Source organism: Diadema antillarum, unplaced genomic scaffold, assembly GCF_040938485.1.
Source record: "Diadema antillarum isolate AM-2024a unplaced genomic scaffold, OU_Dant_1.0 seq00001680_RagTag, whole genome shotgun sequence".
Lineage (NCBI taxonomy): Eukaryota > Metazoa > Echinodermata > Echinoidea > Diadematoida > Diadematidae > Diadema > Diadema antillarum.
This window is the reverse complement of record NW_027272375.1, coordinates 83,766-103,550: the sequence shown is the minus strand read 5'-3', so window position 1 is coordinate 103,550 and position 19,785 is coordinate 83,766. Positions and strand designations below refer to the sequence as shown.

General features: G+C 37.9%; 1 protein-coding gene across 1 annotated transcript; it reads left to right on the top strand.

Moving 5' to 3' along the window:
• The first annotated feature begins 6,077 nt into the window (after nt 1–6,077).
• Nucleotides 6,078–8,563, top strand: LOC139711656 (nuclear pore glycoprotein p62-like). The gene is made up of 3 exons (XM_071623518.1): nt 6,078–6,183; nt 7,496–7,562; nt 8,472–8,563. Exons 1-3 carry the CDS (start codon nt 6,079–6,081, stop codon nt 8,561–8,563), a joined length of 264 nt encoding a protein of 87 aa, XP_071479619.1. The 5' UTR covers nt 6,078.
• Nucleotides 8,564–19,785: the final 11,222 nt, after the last annotated feature.

Genomic DNA, 19,785 nt, shown 5'->3' with positions numbered 1-19,785 from the left:
ATCACAAAATGTTACGTTGCTATAGTAGGAAAGCTGCAATTCAATGACAAAGTTGAAACTCGAACTTTTGCCATTTTCGAGTCTAGACTCGAAAATGGCCAAGATTCGAGTTCAGTCTTTCTTGCCCGATATCAAATTCGTTTTTGCTGTCACTATAAGGATCAGGACAATCTATTCACAATTCAATCACAAAATATTACATTGCTATAGTAGGAATGCTGCAATTCAATGACAAAGTTGAAACTCGAACTTTTGCCATTTTCGAGTCTAGACTCGAAAATGGCCAAATTTCGAGTCAAGTCTTTCTTCCCCAATTTCAAATCTTTTTTCGCTGAGAATATAAAGACCAGGAGAATCTATTCACAATTCAATCAAAAAATGTTACAATACTATAGTAGGAAAGCTGCAATTCAATTACAAAGTTGAAACTCGAACTTTTGCCATTTTCGAGTCTAGACTCGAAAATGGCCAAAATTCGAGTTAAGTCTTTCTTGCCCAATAACAAATCCGTTTTCGATGCCAATATAAAGATCAGGACAATCTATTCACAATTCAATCACAAAATGTTCCATTGCTATAGTAGGGAAGCTGCAATTCAATGACAAAGTTGAAACTCGAACTTTTGCCATTTTCGAGTTTAGACTCGAAAGTGGCCAAAATTCGAGTCAAGTCTTTCTTGCCCAATATCAAATCCGTTTTCGATGCCAATATAAAGATCAGGACAATCTATTTACAATTCAATCACAAAATGTTTCATTTCTATAGTAGGAAAGAGGCAATACAATGACAAAGTTGAAACTCGAACTTTTGCCATTATCGAGTCTAGACTCGAAAGTGGCCAAAATTCGAGTTAAGTCTTTCTTGCCCGATATCAAATCCTTTTTCGCTGTCAATATAAAGATCAGGACAATCTATTCACAATTCAATCACAAAATGTTGCAATATTATAGTAGGAAAGCTACAATTCAATGACAAACACAAACTTACAATACAAGACACGCATTAATTTTTACACTCAACACAATCCCAACCTTTTTGTTTACAGAGAAACTACATGCATGTAATATCAACATTCACGCACACAGCATGCTGACAAGGAGTGGTTAAATAACTTCCCTACTGTGACTGCTGATCAAAGAATTACGTAGGCAACTGTCTCCAAAGGAAATATGGTATATATAATGGTACTAATAAAAGATATTACACATTATTTACAATATGGTTCATTTGTGCCAAAGGAATTCCTATTAAAGCCTACATTTTGTACATCTCTGCCTTAGTTGAGCCATTACAAGAAATGCGTTTTCATTGCAGACGTTTTACTCGTGCCATTAAACCACGTCAATGTAGTTAAGTTGACCTGAAATATCAAAAGTTGTGAAGACTGTAAAAAGTTGGGATGCCCTACACATCCTTGCTCTTTGAAGAGCAGGAGCAAAAGAAGAGAAAGTTTGGGCCAAAATGATGCAAGATGAGGTAGACGTACCATCTTGCTAAATTAGAGGGACGGCATACTGCAGTTTAAGCGGTTGTGGAGTCTTCAGTTGAAGCGTATTCGTTTTGGTTGGTTTTACCACATGTGTAATAAGCACTTTCATACACATAACACACGAAATATTTTCTTAAACTAACTACTTTCAAATATCATAATGTTAATACTTGCATGACTTTGCTTCATCAGATGGAAGAGTCCATTTCGCATGAAATGAATAACCCTATATCTTCTAAGAAAAGACAATAGAGAGGAGTAGGGACAGAAAGTGGTCTAGGTTAAAAGAATAAGGGGAGACAGGGACAGAAGGAGATTGGAACCAAGAGCGGGAGTGAATAAAGCATTGGGGGGGGGGGGGGGGTGAGAGAGAGAGAGGGGGGGGGTAGAGAGTGAGAGAGAAGGGTGATGACGTAGGTTCCTACCAGAAGTTGGTATTTACATAATATATCATGTGCATTGTCATGACAACCACACAGTCTGGACTTCGGAACCTGTCAGAACACAGGCGTGTGCTTGGAGGAGTCCTTGAATGACCAGTAGTGACCACAGTGCTCAGAAATGCGTGGTCTAGTGCCCAATTTTACTTTGTCACGATGTCCTGATTATCCTACACAATGTGATTATAGTTTAGACTATTCAAACTATAACACAGCACAAAGACATGTTATTTAATGGTTGCACCAGACAAGGGCTACATACTTATAATTCAATCACAAAATGTCACATTGCTATTAGGAAAGCAGCAATTCGCTGACAAAGTTTGAACTCGAATTTGTGCCATGCTTGAATCTCCTGAATCGACAATGAGGAAAAAAATTAATTACCTCTTTCTTGCTCGATTGCAAATACTTTCTCGCTGACAATAATAACAGCAGGAAGAGCAGGGTGATCATAAACATAATGATGTTATACTCAGAATAAATGAAGCTGTCTGACAAAGACCTGCACTCCAAAGACATACAGCAAACTGCCGAACATAAAGAGTATTCTTCCAACCGGCTTCGGGAGGGTTAGCGCGATACAGCTTTATTAGTTTCACCATTCTTTTTCATATTCTTTTATTCTCTTCTTTTCCTTTTCTTTTTAAAGTCGGGTGCTTTATACGCGGCGGTCAAGGTATAGCAGCTATGTAATCGTGTAACGAAAGGCAGGTCCCGTCTACGATATCATTACGGCATCGTCAAATCTAAAACATTTGATAACAAGCCTAGAAAATAACAGTTTGCTTTGTTTTCCGCGAGTAAATTCCCTACGGTCAGCACTTCCCCGTCACATGTATACTTAATTTCTGTTCATCAATATCGCGTCATATTATCCATCTTTACATGTAACCAGTTTGCACCAGGGCATTTTATTAAATGCACAATTATGGTTGTATTCCATGTGTCAGGATACAATTGTCTCGACATAATCAAGTAAATTAGACGGACCGATGATCTCGTTATAATGACATTCCCCTATTCCATTTTTTGTTTTTGCATATGTTAAGGGCTGTACAGTACACTTGTTACGTAACTCAATCACAAATTTGATATGGAATTGCAGCAAAAGTGTAATTCAATAACAAAATAGGGCAGATTCCAAAGCTATTGCTGTAAGGCTTGAAGTATTCAATGAGAAAAAAGGAGACACAGGCTCCCGATTTATCGCTGGCTTTTCAATTACCAATTAACGAAAATCTGCAACTTAAAATTTGAAATTGAGATTCCAAACTCGAAACTCGAAACTCGAAACTCGATACTCGAAACTCGAAACTCGATACTCGATACTCGATACTCGATACTCGAAACTCGAAACTCGAAACTCGAAACTCGAAACTCGAAACTCGACACTCGACACTCGACACTCGACACTCGACACTCGACACTCGACACTCGACACTCGACACTCGACACTCGACACTCGACACTCGATGTTTAGCAACACACAATAGTAGTAGTAGCAGTAGTAGTAGTAGTAGTAATAGTAGTAGTAGTAGTAGTAGTAGCAGTAGTAGTAGTAGTAATAGTAGTAGTAGTAGTAGTAGTAGTAGTAGTAATAGTAGTAGTAATAGTAGTAGTAGTAGTAGTAGTAGCAGTAGTAGTAGTAGTAGTAATAGTAGTAGTAGTAGTAGTAGTAGCAGTAGTAGTAGTAGTAGTAGTAGCAGTAGTAGTAGTAGTAGTAGTAATAGTAGTAGTAGTAGTAGTAGTAGTAGTAATAGTAGTAGTAGTAGTAGTAGTAGTAGCAGTAGTAGTAGTAGTAGTAGTAATAGTAGTAGTAGTAGTAGTAGTAGTAGCAGTAGTAGTAGTAGTAGTAGTAATAGTAGTAGTAGTAGTAGTAGTAGTAGTAATAGGAGTAGTAGTAGTAGTAGTAGTAGCAGTAGTAGTAGTAGTAGTAATAGTAGTAGTAGTAGTAATAGTAGTAGTAGTAGTAGTAGTAGTAGTAATAGTAGTAGTAATAGGAGTAGTAGTAGTAGTAGTAGTAGCAGTAGTAGTAGTAGTAATAGTAGTAGTAGTAGTAGTAGTAGCAGTAGTAGTAGTAGTAATAGTAGTAGTAGTAGTAGTAGTAGTAGTAGCAGTAGTAGTAGTAGTAGTAATAGTAGTAGTAGTAGTAGTAGTAGTAATAGTAGTAGTAGTAGTAGTAGTAGTAGTAGCAGTAGTAGTAGTAGTAGTAGTAATAGTAGTAGTAGTAGTAGTAGTAGCAGTAGTAGTAGTAGTAGTAGTAATAGTAGTAGTAGTAGTAGTAGTAGTAGTAATAGTAGTAGTAGTAGTAGTAGTAGTAGTAGTAGTAGTAATAGTAGTAGTAGTAGTAGTAGTAGTAGTAGTAATAGTAGTAGTAGTAGTAGCAGTAGTAGTAGTAGTAGTAGTAGCAGTAGTAGTAGTAGTAGTAGTATAGTAATTGTTATTGTTGTTGTTTGGGTTTTTTAAGGCGCATGTCATTCAGTTGTGAATATTTATGCCAGTTGTGACACTAGGGATATTAGTCTCATATCAAGGCTTTGCTTACCAGTTTGTTTGTTTTGTTTTTTTCAAAACTCTTGTAATATCAGTTTCATGCAAGCTTGCACTACTTGTAAACCTTTGGAAGAGGCAGTTACATTTTTTAATAATATAATTTAAGAGACAGGTTTCTTTACTTGTAAATAATTAGAATTATCTGTAATCTGACAGTGTTTATTGCTGGTAGAAGAATGGATGAGAGAATGCTGAAAGTGATGTGGGAGTATGGCACGTGAAGGGAAAAGAGAGAGAGAGAGAGAGAGAGAGAGGGGACCAATGTTCTGTTGGAAGCATTAATATAAATTCAGTATATAATACATAAATATATTATAAACTTTAGGTGAGAGAATTGATTAATACTTCTTCAGGATGAGAAATTATGCTTATGACAGAAAACATTGGTTTCTGTGGCATTAATTTGGCATTAACTTATTGTACTATGTTTACACAAAACAAAATCCATGACTGTATTAAAAAGAGTAGCACCATGTTCTCATACAGACAGGGATACTATAAGGGAGTATTGTGACAGATTTACTGTGCAAAGCACAGTAATGACAATCTGAAAGCATTTCAGCAAAATTGCTGTTTAGTCCAGAATTTATTTTTTAAGATATGTCACTATTTTATGATTGTTTTGTGGCACAACATTTGACTATACACTCCAAATTACCTTTTATTTGTTTAACCCTAAAAAGACTGGGCTATTTTGGTAGCTCAAAAGACTGGGGGGGGGGGGGGCCTAAAGGGCCCCCCCTTAAGATCTCGGCCGTGGATCGCGCAATCGCCGCAGAAATTTGCACAATGGTAGTGTGCGATGTAATCTACAAGATCGTATATCTAAATTTTCCAAAATAGTCTTCTTTTATTTTATTTTGATTAATTATGCTAATTTATGCGAGAAATCAGACTTTTTTATCTAAATCAGTAAATAAAGCTCCAAAAGTGCTCATTTTTGGTCTATATATTCTTTGTAGCATTCTTAGCAAATGTACTTGAAAAAAAATTCGGTATCAAAATTAATTTCTTATTCATTTTATTGTTTTATGAATTTCTTATGTATTTCTTTGTTTTTTCGACCTTTTGTTTTTGTTGTTTTTTTCAGCAAAATTTGTGGCAGACCCTTTTTGAAGCATAATACTACTAAAACAAATTGATTTTAGCCATTGAGAGTAAAAATAAGCATATTTATATGAACCATGTGATAAAACTCAATTTGTATTGACTTTGTACACAAAATCACATTTTTGAGCCATTTTCGGTCTCACGTGCATGTACAAAAAGTTATGTAACTTCAGAACCGTACCCCCGGGCGTCACAAATTTGGTGTCAAAATGTGCGGGAAACTCGAAAGAAAAAAGTCATAGAGCATCGCGGCGAGAGCATTGCGTGTTGCTGAGTAATCGCGCGAAATGTCGAGGGGGGGCCTTTTAGGCCCCCCCCCCCAGTCTTTTTAGGGTTAAGTGAAATTATCAAGGTATATCGTCTCTTTTAATGAATATTGTACATATGACATAGAATAACAAGTGTCCCAGTTGGAGAGAAAAACAAGCTTGTATAGTATGCTCGCAGTGCAAATGATAATCTGTGCTTTGTTACAGGTACCAAATGGCAGAGAATATTGACTCCCAGCTGAAGAGAATGGTGCAAGACTTGAAAGAAATCATCGATCATATGAATGCATCTAACACACCCACAGACAATGCAGACCCTGTAAGCTTTCACCTAGTTTGGTTTTCTGTTTGCTTGTTTGTTTGTTTTTTGTTTTTTCTAAATATTATTGTTGTGTACCAATGCCCACACAGTCACACAGTCTTAAAGACTCATGGACACAGCCTCACGGACACACAGACTCACAAGTACACAAGTATAAAGTCACACAGACTTAGAGACACACATAGTCGCAGACAGACATGCTCATAGAGTCACAAGTACACACTCATGTACACAGACATAAAGACTCACAAATTAATAGACAAAGACCCAAAGATTTACAAACTTGTACATAAACAGGCACATGCCTCAGAACATTTCTTTTGTCACTGAACACTTTGTCTATGTGGTCATACTCCTCAACCACTTACAAAACATGTACTGACAATAAGAAGTGGTCTGACTCGTTTTACCTAACTTCATATGAGGGAAGAACATGATGTCCAAGTTTTAGAAGTGTAAGGAGTATTGAAATAGAAAAAATGTTGTGATATTTCTATGACAAATCAATGTCTCTTCAGGTGACATCATTTTCACTTCACTAGCACAACAATCTTTGAGATGCCATCAATGTATCAATATATCTTGGATGACGTGTTGAGATATTCAGTTTTTCAATTCCATTCAATTTATTTTTTCAGCATAAAAGTCATGTCAGATAAGTTTAAAAAACACAATGCAATGCCTCATACAAAGAAATATAGATACAAAGTAAAATATTGTGAACACAAATCTGCATAAAATATAATTTGCTAAAATATGAAGGGGAAGCAACCAGGAAGGAATGCTAGTTATTCTTACAGTTTAGCCAACCTCTGAAAATTATACAGCTTACAATTACATAGGACAATATTTAAAATCGCAATGAAATATACAACAGTACAATGTATAAACAATTACCAGATATTGAAATTTTGCCCAAATATTTACAGAAGAGTCAACTTCATTTCATATAAGTGCATTTCATGCAAAACTACTTTACTCCGAAAGGGGGTTTCCCTTTACATGTAGCCTCAACTTGGGCTATATACTGTGGTCTGCTATATTCCAAGATGATTGTAGTACCATTCAGAACAAGAATAAGTTCTGAGGAGAGCATGAAAACATAGAACCAATAATGAGTGTAATGGATCACATCGTTTGTCTTGCATCTTGGTTAGCCATTATTTTCATAGTGTATGTCAAACTAACAGCAGACAGTGGAGTATAATTTGCCGTTGTTTTGGATGTTGGCAGGCTTGTGATAAATCCTTCTTTCTGTTCGTAGTTCTTGATCCATTCATTCTTTGTCTGCTGTTTGTCATCACTCCAGATCACTCAAGTTGCCAAAATACTGAATGCTCACATGAACTCATTACAGTGGATTGATCAAAATGCAGGTGAGTACATTTCTATCCTACTGAATACATGAGCCATAGCTTGCCTCATTATAACTCTATGGAGAATTAATAAATTATGTGTTCTGCCATATTCCTCTCCTTGATAATTCTGCCACTCCATGCTTTGTTTTACTTCTCTTCTTCTTTCTTCTTCTCTTTCTTTTTGTTCTTTTCCCTTTCTCCTCCTTTGCTTTATGAGATACAGTCCCACCTTGGTAGCTGTCATTTTTCCAGATCACACTTTTATCAGGACGTGGGATGGCTTACAATTTTCTCTCCATTTTTGTGCATTTTCAGTACTTAAGCTCATTCAAAGCAAACACAATTTGACCATTATCATGTGAACATAACAACGAGACATTTGCCAATTATTGTGATGAGCTGTAAACCTAATCACACTACAACACTGTAGCTGAACGATTAGTATGTGGATCGCATGCCCTCAGCAGAAAGTGCTGTTTTTAGCTTATCTGTCTTATTTGGTCAAATCCCTCATGCTGATTGATGCCCCAATGTGGCCACATGAGTGAGGTCAGATTGTATGTTCTTTACCATTGACTACAAATTGCTGGCTAGAGCTTTGATGCTGTTTGGATGGCAAAGTCTTATATATCAAAAATGTCAAATGTTCGGGAGAGTGAAAAAACATGGCAGGCAAAGCACTATAACAAATGGGATCACCTTTCCTTTGACATGGTGACTTCATTTGTTTGCAGTAAGACAGCTAGGATTTGGACAGGACATCACTGAAGTGATTATCTTAAACAAACAAAAAAAAAGAAGTGAAAATCACCAAAGTTTGAGATTTAAGGTTTTGTCACCCCGGCAATGTTAAGTTATTACCCTGACTCTGTTTATACCTCGGTCTTTGTCATCAATCAATCTCCCTGAATCTATTCCTCTTGCCAGCTCTTGTCCAGAGGAAGGTAGACGAGGTCTCCAGACAGTATGAGGTGGTGAAGAGAGATCAGGAGAGAAACGTCCATCTAGCATTTGAGTGACCCTCTCCCAGCGGTCAACTGACCAGTCCTCTGCTGCCTCTGTCACTAAGCTGAAGGTAGCAGAGATGCATGAAACCACAAAAACAGGTGGCATGCAGGGACTCCTCTCAGACACTATCATACATTCCTTATTTCATATTAATGATTTCAATAATTAAACCCTGCACAGATTCTGTTGTACTTGCAGCCTTAATTGAACATTTCATTGGATGGGATTGGAGTTTACATTTACCCCTTCATCCTAATTTTGTATTAATTCCTAATATGTGGTTTAAGTAAATCAAGAGAACGATAGAATCTTGAATGGATTCTCAATGAAAAGTAATATTTCCTCATGAGTAATTCACCGCCCCCCCCCCCACTTTTTTCCCACTTTTTTTAACAGGTAAACTAATTGGTATACACCATGCTATGATTAATCCAGTGCCTGTTTGTACAGTGCAACACTGAAATACTGTATTTGCCATATTTTTATTGAATCTATTTCTTTGCAAATCCAGACTTCCTTTCAATTTCACAAGTGGGTAAGTTAGTGATCATGGAGTACAGTATTATCATGCACGTTGTTCATGTACTGTGTAATGCATACCAGTTAATGTATGTATGCACATGACATTCATGTCATATCAGTAAATATCTTAAATTTTGCAAATACAGTGCACTCCCGTTATAACGAAATGCTCGGGACCGGCATTTTTCTTTCGTTATAACGAAATTTCGTTATAACCGAACAAATACAATAACGAAAACAAGGAACCACGTATATCATATACACTGGAAAGCTATGTGAAATGTGATGGGATAACTGTATTACAATAATAAACGCAAGTTCCCCTCAGAAACTGTGCGTGACACAAGGAGCGAACACACAGTGGTGTGAAGCGTTCACCCATGCAGAGACGCTATAAATGCTTGTTCCGCTACTTACTTTCGAAAGCAGTTCGCATTTCCTTATAACGGAGCACATTTCTTTTGTTTTTCTTTGTCTGTGGCGCTCGGAAAAGACTTCGTTATAACGGAAATTTCGCTATAACCGTGTTCGTTTTAAGTGAATTTTGTACTATAGACTTTAATGGTGATAATTTTGGGACCAGAGGATTTACTTCGTTATAATGAAATTTCGTTATAACCATGTTCGTTGTAACGGGAGTGCACTGTAGCACCTGACTAGCAAAATTTGCAAAAATAAACACCCTGCAAGATAAAGTGTACATGGTGTAGACAAGAACACACTCATTGAGGTAGGTACCAAGAAACGGCAGCAACGAAAGAAACCCAAGGACAGTCCAATAGTTATTAACTCAAGTTATTGCTATGCCAACATAAGTAACATTTTGTTCAATATGTTTATCATGAGAGTAACACTACACACTTCAAGAAAAATTGTCACAGTGAGATGCATTACAAAACTAAGGAGAGAGATTGAGATATAGGTATGGAATGGATCCAATTTGAATCATGCTCCAAAATTGACCTGGTTTCTTAACTGATGTCCTGTGAAGAGTCTGAGTAACACTACAAGTGTTTATTGCAACTGATGGACAACAAGTTTTACTGTGTTACTGCTACAAATGTTTATTAAAAACATCCAGGGTATTGAAAAATTACAGAAAATGCCACAGACTAAAATCATATGCAGTCAAGAGCCAATCCTTTTGATACCCTTAATTAGATCTGAATTTAATAGCTGAATGTTACAACTTTGTGGACAGATCTATGGCCTTGTGCTTCATGATTGTGCCAGTTTATAGATTATCCTTTATGCCATGAGAAGCATCAGACATCCCTGCACTCAAGGAACTTTTTGCAAAATTGTTCTTCTGTAGCTCAAGACATTACATATTTTTCGAAGATTCAGGAGTTTAGTACTGCACTTCTGAGCTGATACTACACTTTCCAAAGGTGAATGCATTATCATTGTCAGGTCGATACTTGTTTTGAATATTTGTGGGAAAACAAGAAGTTTATGTCATCGTCTAGAAGCCTATGGTCTGCATCAAGTGACATTCCTGATAAAGTGAAATATTAACATGTGAAGTTTGATACTGTGTAATGAGGAAAAATAGAAGTGATATATTATTATGTACTTGTGGGTGAAGATAGTGGCATGTACAGATGATATGAAATGTAAAATTTCTGGATTGAATTTTTTTTTTTTTTTTTGGGGGGGGGATGGAAGGTCATGGATGGTTCGTACTGTTGCTGTAAGATGTACAGTGTAGATCTGGTCATGCATATGACCTTTTGCCATACTTTTATCAACAATTCACTAACATTAAGCTGAGGATATCTGTAATTGGATAAAAAATTTCAGATAAAAACATGTTTGTTGCAAGAGTTGAAGGTTTCATATCTCCATTTTTAAACTCTAATCCATATTTCAAAGTCTAAAAATGTGAATATCAAACTAGTTTTTGATCAACATGAAACATGGTATTACTGTAATTTAAAGTGCCTTAGTTTGTTTAAATATTCTATCTCTAGCCCACTTGAGTGCTCCTGAACTTAAAAGCCGCCTTCCTCAAAACTGTTAAGCTGACTTGCGAACAGATTCTGCTGAAAATTTTGGGAAATTAATGATGCACATTGTATATCACTGTAAAGTCTGGACAATTTGAAAATACTCAATCAGAAAATTGAATAAGTGTTCAGCAATTTTAGCAGGTTTTCATAGTGACGGGTTACATACAGGTTACGTTAATCACTTGGTAACAGAAGTCCTTGAGACCAGCTCGTACAGTAGCCATTTTTCAGTAAACATGTTATGAACATTCACACTATTGACCAAATACTTGATACGCTGTCAACAAAAGTGCATAGACGTAGTACTGTTAAAGCTGTTATTTTCTTGTACAGATATTTTGTGAATGAGGAGATCACAGACATTTTTGCCAGATGTTGTTTTCGCAATTTGACATGAAGGCTGTCATAAGTGTACAAAAATATTAGGGCCTACATGCCCTGGCATGTAACAGTGTGTTGTTGAATTCATTGCCCAAGTCACAAAAATGAGACCCTCATGAAAATAACAGCTTGTACATGAAGTATGAAAAGACTGTTGGCACAAAAGTGTGTCAGTCGTAACATCTCCTGTCTCTGGCATGTTCTTTATTGCTAGGAGCTCACTAGCTGCACACTCAATACTACACTCTTGTAATGGTCATTATGACATCGTTCATCCCATCAAGTAAAAGATGGTAAGTTCTTTAGTTTCATTATGGAAAGTTCACGTTTAGGAGAGGAAAGGAAGCATTGAGTATGTTATGAAATGCATGAAATAAATGTGTGTATATTATGCACAAACACGTAATAATGTTATTGCTTGAATGCTCCAGAGCTGCCAAGTTTACCTGATTATACAGGAAGCTTACTAAAAAACTTTTATATTTTCTCATGTCTTGATGAGAGAATATAAGAATCTCCCTGACTTGAGATATATTTTCCACCCATTGAGATAAATGCAGCGTATAAGTTTCTCCCAAATTCCTTGTTCTTTGGCATCTTTCTGATTTTGTGGGATGATTGTTAGCAGCTCTGACGTTCCACAGGTTAAGACTGACTCTATCCCATTGTAATTTTCTGTCGTCCCCAAATATGATTTACAGTAATGCTGAATAACTACATAATGCATGGCATTGATGTTGCCAATCATTCTGTGAGTGTCTGCCACTGTAAAATTTAATGTGTACAGAACTCTTTGTAATAAATATTTCTTGTCATGAAATTAGACAACCAGCATTGCTTACATGTGCATGTTTCTGTGTTTATATTTACATCCAAAATTGACAAGTCTGTATTTTAGCATTTAAGTTTGTGTAATTGTGTGTGTAGATGTACCATGAATCAGAGTGTTATGTCTTTAGCCAGAAGCAAAAGGATGTAAGTTGTGGAGATTGTTGTGTTAACACCTTTCTGGCTTTCAGTGGTGTTAGTCAGTGGTGGTTAAGCGGCTGTACTGTATAATGTCTTGAGTTCAGCTGATGTAGACACCAAAGATTATCCTGGGCTGCAGTCTTATTGTTAAAGGGATCATACAGTTTTGGTTGAGACCTAATTTCAGGTTTCTAACATTTTTTTGGTGAGATAATGAGAAACCTCTTATGAAATATGAAAAAGCATGTAATTCCATAAGAAATTCAATGTATATTTAATGAAAATTGGTTTTGAAATGGCTGAGATATCCAAAACAGAGCAATTCTAGTAAAGTGTGGGCCCACCTTTTATTACGATCGCTTTGTTTTACTTTGTTTTTGGATGTTTCAGTCATTCCAAACCCGATTTTCATCAAATAAACTTTGAATTCCTCTTAAACTGGTATGCTCTGTACTATTTCATAAGTATTTTCTTGGTACAGTATCTCGCAAAAAGTTAAAAGCCCAATTTTCATCTCCACCGATACTGTACCATCCCTTTAAGTGTATAGGCCAAACTTTTGAATGTATACTATAGGGCCTTCTAGAAATATTCAGTGAAATATTTACAACAGAAGGTAATACAATGTAGGAGTACTCCATTTGATGCAACAGATGTTATTAAAGGAAATGTGTCATTCCTAGGGAGGGAAAGTGTGTGCGCGTGTCTGTGCGTGTTCAAGTATGCAAATATGCCTGCCCCTTTCCCTTGTACCCCTTGAGACCGAGATGCCTTCTCTTCTTGTGCAAAAAAAAAAAGAAAGAAAAGAAAAGTGTGTCAAACACTGGTCTGGACTGCTATGAGACTAGTTCAATAGTGACTCTTGGGCCCCATATTGTAGAAGATGCTAGGATAGCAACTCTTGCTAGAATTACAACTTCCCACAGCAACAGCCAATCAGGATGCTTGATTTTTGTCATTACCATGACAATTGTTATTCCAGCAAGAGTTGCTATCACAGCACTTTTGTGTGTGTGTGTGTGTGTCTGTGTGTGTGTGTGTGTTTGCGTGTGTGTGTGTGTGTGTGTGTGTGTGTGTGTGTGTGTGTGTTTGTGTGTTAAAATGGGCCAAGAAGAAGAACCGTGCAGAAAGGAAAGGACTAATATACAAACTATTTCCCATCACACACAAAATCAGTCTTTGAGTCATCTTTGCAAGTACAGTGTATCATTATGACTTTGAATGCTTAAAATAACTTAGAAAAGTGACATTTAAAGTGGAGTCCTTGAAGAAGTGGTGGTTGATGTCACAAATCTTCTACCAATCACTATCCATGCCGGCTACTTCCTGCACTGACTGCTCTTCAGTCTTAATAGTGATTTGGCACATGCAGGTGCATGTTAGTGAAGCACAGACAATACCATGACAATGGTTTGAATTACCGGTAGTTTGGTGTCTGTCATTAGGTGGTGGAGGAACAGGTTGAATACCAGTTTGGAATATTATTCTAATTGACATTGAGAGTTGCTGGGGAATTTGTTTTGGCATTCTTTACTTGGGAAGTGAAAGGGAAAACCTAGGTTTCTGTGGAGATGTTTAATAGAATGTTGTGAAGTTAACACAAAGGCAATCTGAGAGATCACAAGTGGAATTTTTCATTCAATCTCTGTGGGCATAAAAGCTAATACAGGTAGTAGATTTTAGTCTGGCAAAGTGTCATACTAGAGGATCGAGGCAAGACCTTGCTGGAAGGGTTGTAACAGCAGCAGAAGCAGCAGTAGCAGCAAGGGTGCTAGAGTGAGCAGTACTCATCCCTGGGCTGCTGGAAGCAGCATGTTGGGATCTTTAACCCATTGAAGACGGACGGATTTTGATACAACTCACATTTCCCATAGACACCAGCTTGAGTATACACGGAACTTGTCCTCAATGCCTAATGGGTTAATCAGCCAGTTGGATTCTACAAGCAGCATTTTTAGTGGTAGGGATCTTTTACTGGGTGTGACAGTGCATGTGTTTCTACTTGGCATCAGCAGTCAGTGTGTACTGGACCAAGGCTTCTCCTGTTACATGTCAGCTCCTTGTCACCAAACTGTAAGTATAAGCAAGAATGATTCTTATGCAGGACAGTTAACTGATTTTATTTAAGAATGAAACTAATATTTTCAATTGTAACTGGTAGGCCTACTGTTAGTATTAATTTGGGTTGGTTGCATTTATTTTACCTATTGAAATTGAGAATACGAGATTCAACCAAATACCTCATCTATACATATGCACACGTCTGGGCCAATGAACGCTGCTAAAGCACTTTGACTTCTCCCCCTCTGTGTCTGTTCGTACAGAGAGTCAATCACTGCTCATTGACACCACACACAAAATGGCCAAAGGGGCATAATGTCATGGTTGCTTTAGGGGTGCGCAGGAACCTTGAACACTATAGTAAACTGTATGCACAGCCTACACTAACACCGCGTGCCATTTCCAGAGCACTCTTTGATGGTGACTGTTTGTATGAAAGAGATTAGGGTGCATGAGATGAGGAGCACCCCTAGGCTCTAGAGGCTCTCCAGGTCCAGACCGTCTGTTCGTGCAGAGCTCAGAGGGGATTATAAAAGAGCAGTCGACTAATAGGACTGTATGAATGGGATGTCAGGCATATATATGTGTGTGTATATACATATTATATATATATATATATATATATATATATATATATATATATATATATATATATATATATATATATATATTATATGTATATATATGTGTGTGTGTGTGTGTTCTGTACATTTAAATACAATTTGTCAATTTTTTTCTAATTCTCTTTACTTTCAGTGTCTCAGATGTGTGTTAGTGCAACTCAAAAATAAAGATGATTATAATTTGTCTTCAGTTTTCTAATGTGCCTGTTCACGGATGTGCTTTTAAAAATAAGCCACATTCCTACTATCATGTTTATCATTGAAATCAACATATAAGGCAATTGCTCTGAATGCTCATAAAAGAAAACTATACAAAAACAATCTCCAAAACATCCAATGATCAATATATCTCTCTTGAGAAAGTCTGAAACACAATGTATCACAAATACATCTGTCCCTTCTTCACTTGTTTTCTGTGGAACATAATTGGGTCATCTGCACTGCTTTTTTTTTATAGAAAGCATCATTGTGTTTGCTAGAAGAATGGTAGAGCTTTAGATAAGAGTGAAGTATTGTGAGGTTTCAGAGTAAAGATGTTTTAGGGACCTTAAAGCTTTCTGAAATACAATTTCTGATTTAATAGAAAAAGGTAGGAACCCTGAATGTGGACAGCATTCCATCATAATTTTTGGCTACCACCATCTGCCACTTGGTAAAATGTCATGCTTTGGGTAATTCTTACTGACGATCCATCCTATCACCATGTATTAAAAAGAGGTAGCAACAGTGGGTTGTAATGATACCCAGTAATGATGATAATAATACATACATACAATTTCTTTAGCGCCATGCACAAGGCGCTTTACACCAAAGCAAAAAGACTAAAAATACATATGCCATAAAAGAAGATAAAAAAGAAAACACGAAAGTTTGTCTTCAAAACGCACTTTCAAACAAATACGATTTTAGGTTACTCCTGAAAGACGTTATGGAGCATGAGTCTTTCAGCTCACGTGCATGGAAGTGAATTCCAGTGTTGGTCCATCAGTTTGAGTGAAAGCTCGTTCTCCCTATGGGTAAGATTTCCTAGAAAGCGGAATATGTAAGAGACCAGAAGTTGATGATCGAAGAGTTCGTGTAGGTTGGTATTGACGAAACAAACATACAGTGATACACTGTAATCAGGAGCTAGCTGTCCCCTCAATGACATTATAAACCAGAAGAAGTATCTGAAACCTAATACGCTCCTTTACAGGCAACCAATGAAGACTCTTTAAGATAGGGATGACGGTATACCCGTGACTGCGTTTGCTTGACAAAGAAATGATGCGTGCAGCGGCGTTTTGCAGTTTTTGTAATTTGGGCAATTTGTGAGTTTGGTAAATTGAAAAGCAGACAATTACCGAAATCAAGGTGTCAAGAACTAAGTGAATGAATATTATTTTTTTTTCCGTTGCGGAGGGAGTCAAGTATCGGCCTACTTGCTTTTTTTTTTCTTTAGTTCTTCACCAGCACCTTATTTGTACAAATAAACATGTTGATTTTAAATAAGATTCAACTTGAGTCTACCATCAGCAGCGATTCTTTGTATTAACAATCTACATGTTTGCAAAATTACAATTAGTTTCACTTATGTAATCATAAACACTAAAAGCGCCTTTTTGCTATGCCATTTAACTACTAGTATGTGGATGTCGTCCAGTAAATTTGGTAAGCCAGGTCAACTGCCCTCTATAGTCATGTATAATTATATATCCTATGTGCACAATTCATAGAGGCAATCCTTTGCTCCTCTTGTAATCTTGCACGATTATGAGAGATCGATAATGGAGTGACACAAGTTTGTGTAAATATTCCACGAAAACATTCACAGTTCTAACAAAAATACGAGACATTCAGTTCATAGAAAGTTGTGTGTTCTCCCATGGCTACCTTTCTAGTTATAGCCAGTCACGTGTTTGCATTGTTTACTGGCTTTGTTGAGCCTGTGTTGCCACCACTGTCACTGTAAAGGAAATACCATAATTTTGATCTTCTCCGGTGCAGTTTATCTTGGCGCAATCTTTGTGCAGTGTCTTGGGTTTTGTTTTTCTTAATGAGGTGATATCTTGTGCATTGATATACCTTCAAATCAATTTCTATAACGCAGAGTTCAAGTTGACTCGAGGAAAAGAAAAGAAAAGTAAATCAAGCAAAAACAGTGTTGGATGTTTCACCGATCTTGAACACAGAATAAAGTCATTTACAGGTTTGCCATTGATGTATTCACGAACAGATTCTATCATTATGAGTCCAGCTAATTACAATCGGGGGCATCGATCGGGGGGGGGGGGGGGCAGTTCCCCCCCCCCCCCCTATAACTCCCGAGACGTGAACTTTTTATATCAAACCTTTCAAATATATTTTCCCCCATAGGATTCGCCAGATCGTTGAATTTCAGTTCTGAAAATGCAAAATATCCCTCGTTTGGCAGGGGGATACTCCCACCCATATCCTCCCCGTTAGGCGCACCTTCCATACATTTACATTGTTGTGCACTTTGGAGATTGACAAATTTCTGAACTTTTCATAAAAGTTAAGGCGTGCACATATTTTGTCACTTTAATTCTAACAAATCCAAAAGTTCCAATATATATGTTGGAGGGGGGATATCTTCTTGATTCCGACCTTACCCTTGCTCGGTCGCTCTCCACTTTATGGATTGATAATTTTCCAAATATTCCACAAAAAAATGTGTGCTTCAGATCGTTCTATTCTAATTAAAAGAAAAAAAAAAATCTAAATCTATGTCATGTGGGAGGGGCTACCCTCTCCCCTACCCCCCATATCAACTTGCATACATTTAGTACAAAGTGACGCACGAAAGCTGAGATACCGCGATTTAATCATCCTCGTTTGTGTGAACGCTTATTTTTCTTACTAGTTTGACAACTTAAAAAAAAGGTATAGGCCTATATCCCTTCTCACAATCCCCATCACCCCACCCCCACCCCCTCCCCTCGCTCGGTCGCTCCGCTTCCTCTCACAGATCTTCCAATCCAAGCATCATGTAAACAGATCGACGCAGCTGATCACAATAAACGTGCGATTTAGATGATAATTGTGAGGATGTTATAACCTCAAAAGTTTCTACGCATCATTATTTTTAAGACCATATATTTCACAATCATAATCCCAGGGAGGTTTTAGAGGGGGAGCTAAAAGTAGAGAAAGATGGAAAGAGATCTACCAATCCAAAATTGATATCAAGCAAAAGTGTCATTATAGTGCTGATGAAGTCCGAAGCCGTTGCAGTTGATCTCGTTTTTAGCTCAGCTGAGCCGAAAGCTCAAGCGATCTATTGCGATCGTTCTCCGTCCGGCGTCCGTCGTGCGTCGTGCGTAAACTTTTTTTTTACATTTTCATCTTCTTCTTGAAAACCTCAACACCGACTTTCACCAAACTTGGCAGCTACCAATCCTATAGGGGGCTAGGATCTCAATTTGTTAAAATGGGCACCATGCCCCACCCAGGGGCCCCCGGGGGCCCAACCCCCCTAAAAAAAGAAGAAGGAATCATTTAAAATCTTCTTCTCTCAACCAGAAGTGATAGAGCTAAGTTAATACTATGAAGTTAGTACATGAATGACTGTAGTTCGGATCCAGGGGTGCCCCCCTTGGGGTGGTATATAAAGGGGGTGGTGAGGTCCAAATATTAAGGGGCCTAAATTGTACATTGTACATCTTCTTCTTGAAAACCTCATAATGGATTTTCACCAAACTTGGCAGGTAGCATCCCTAGGAGGTTGGGATCTCATTTGTTAAAATGGGTACCAACCCCCATCCAGGGGCCCCAGGGGGCCCCCCACCCCCCACCCCCCCAAAAAGGAATCTTCTTCTCTAGCACCAGAAGTGATAGAGCTGAGTTAGGCCTAATACTATGACAGGGGCGGATCCAGGGAGGACCGCAACCGGCGCACGCCCCCCCCCTTTATTTTTTGTTGAAACAAAAGAAATAAAAAGACAAAAATGGGGGGAGGGGTGCGTTCGCCCCCCTTTAATTTTGTAAACGCGCCCCCTCTTTACGGAATTCCTGGGTCCGCCCCTGTATGAGTTAGTACATTGATAACTGTAGTTTCCAGGTTTGTTCATGGCGGAATCAGAGGTGCCCCCTTGGAACTCATGACTGGAGTGGGGGTGGGGAAGGGTCCTTAAGGGGCCTACTGTACATTTTCATCTTCTTCTTGAGAACATCGTGACTGGGGGGGGGGGGGGGGTAGGATCTGAATTTGTTCAAATTGGTACCGTGACCCACCTGGAGGGCCCCCAAAGGGCCCAAACCTCCCAAAATTAAGGAATCTTTAAAAATCCTCTGGTGATAGAGCTAAGTTGATACTGTGAGTTAGTACATTAATGACTATATAGTTTAAAGTTTGTTCATACATCCGTAGCATATCCAGGGGTGCCCTCTTGGGTGCAGTGGGAGGGGTGGGGAGGTCCAAATGGGGGCCTAAATTGTACATTTTCATCTTCTTCTTGAAAACCTCATGATGTATTTTCACCACACTTGGCAGGTAGTGAATACCTTCGGGGTTAGGATATAATTTTTTTTTAAATGGGCACCATCATCTTCTACTTGAGATAGCCGGGTCAAATCTTAGTAAAGCTGTGTGTAATTTAGATTAGTGACTGCGTGAAAGGTGAACTTGCGATACTCAGGTGAGCGCGAGACCCCCTGGTCTCTTGT

Excerpts from the sequence above, each read along its gene's own strand:
- LOC139711656 (XM_071623518.1), top strand. The coding sequence starts at position 6,079 with ATGGCAGAGAATATTGACTCCCAGCTGAAGAGAATGGTGCAAGACTTG. Across the intron at positions 6,184-7,495 it reads CCACAGACAATGCAGACCCT|ATCACTCAAGTTGCCAAAAT; the intron begins GTAAGCTTTCAC and ends TCATCACTCCAG. Across the intron at positions 7,563-8,471 it reads GTGGATTGATCAAAATGCAG|CTCTTGTCCAGAGGAAGGTA; the intron begins GTGAGTACATTT and ends TCCTCTTGCCAG.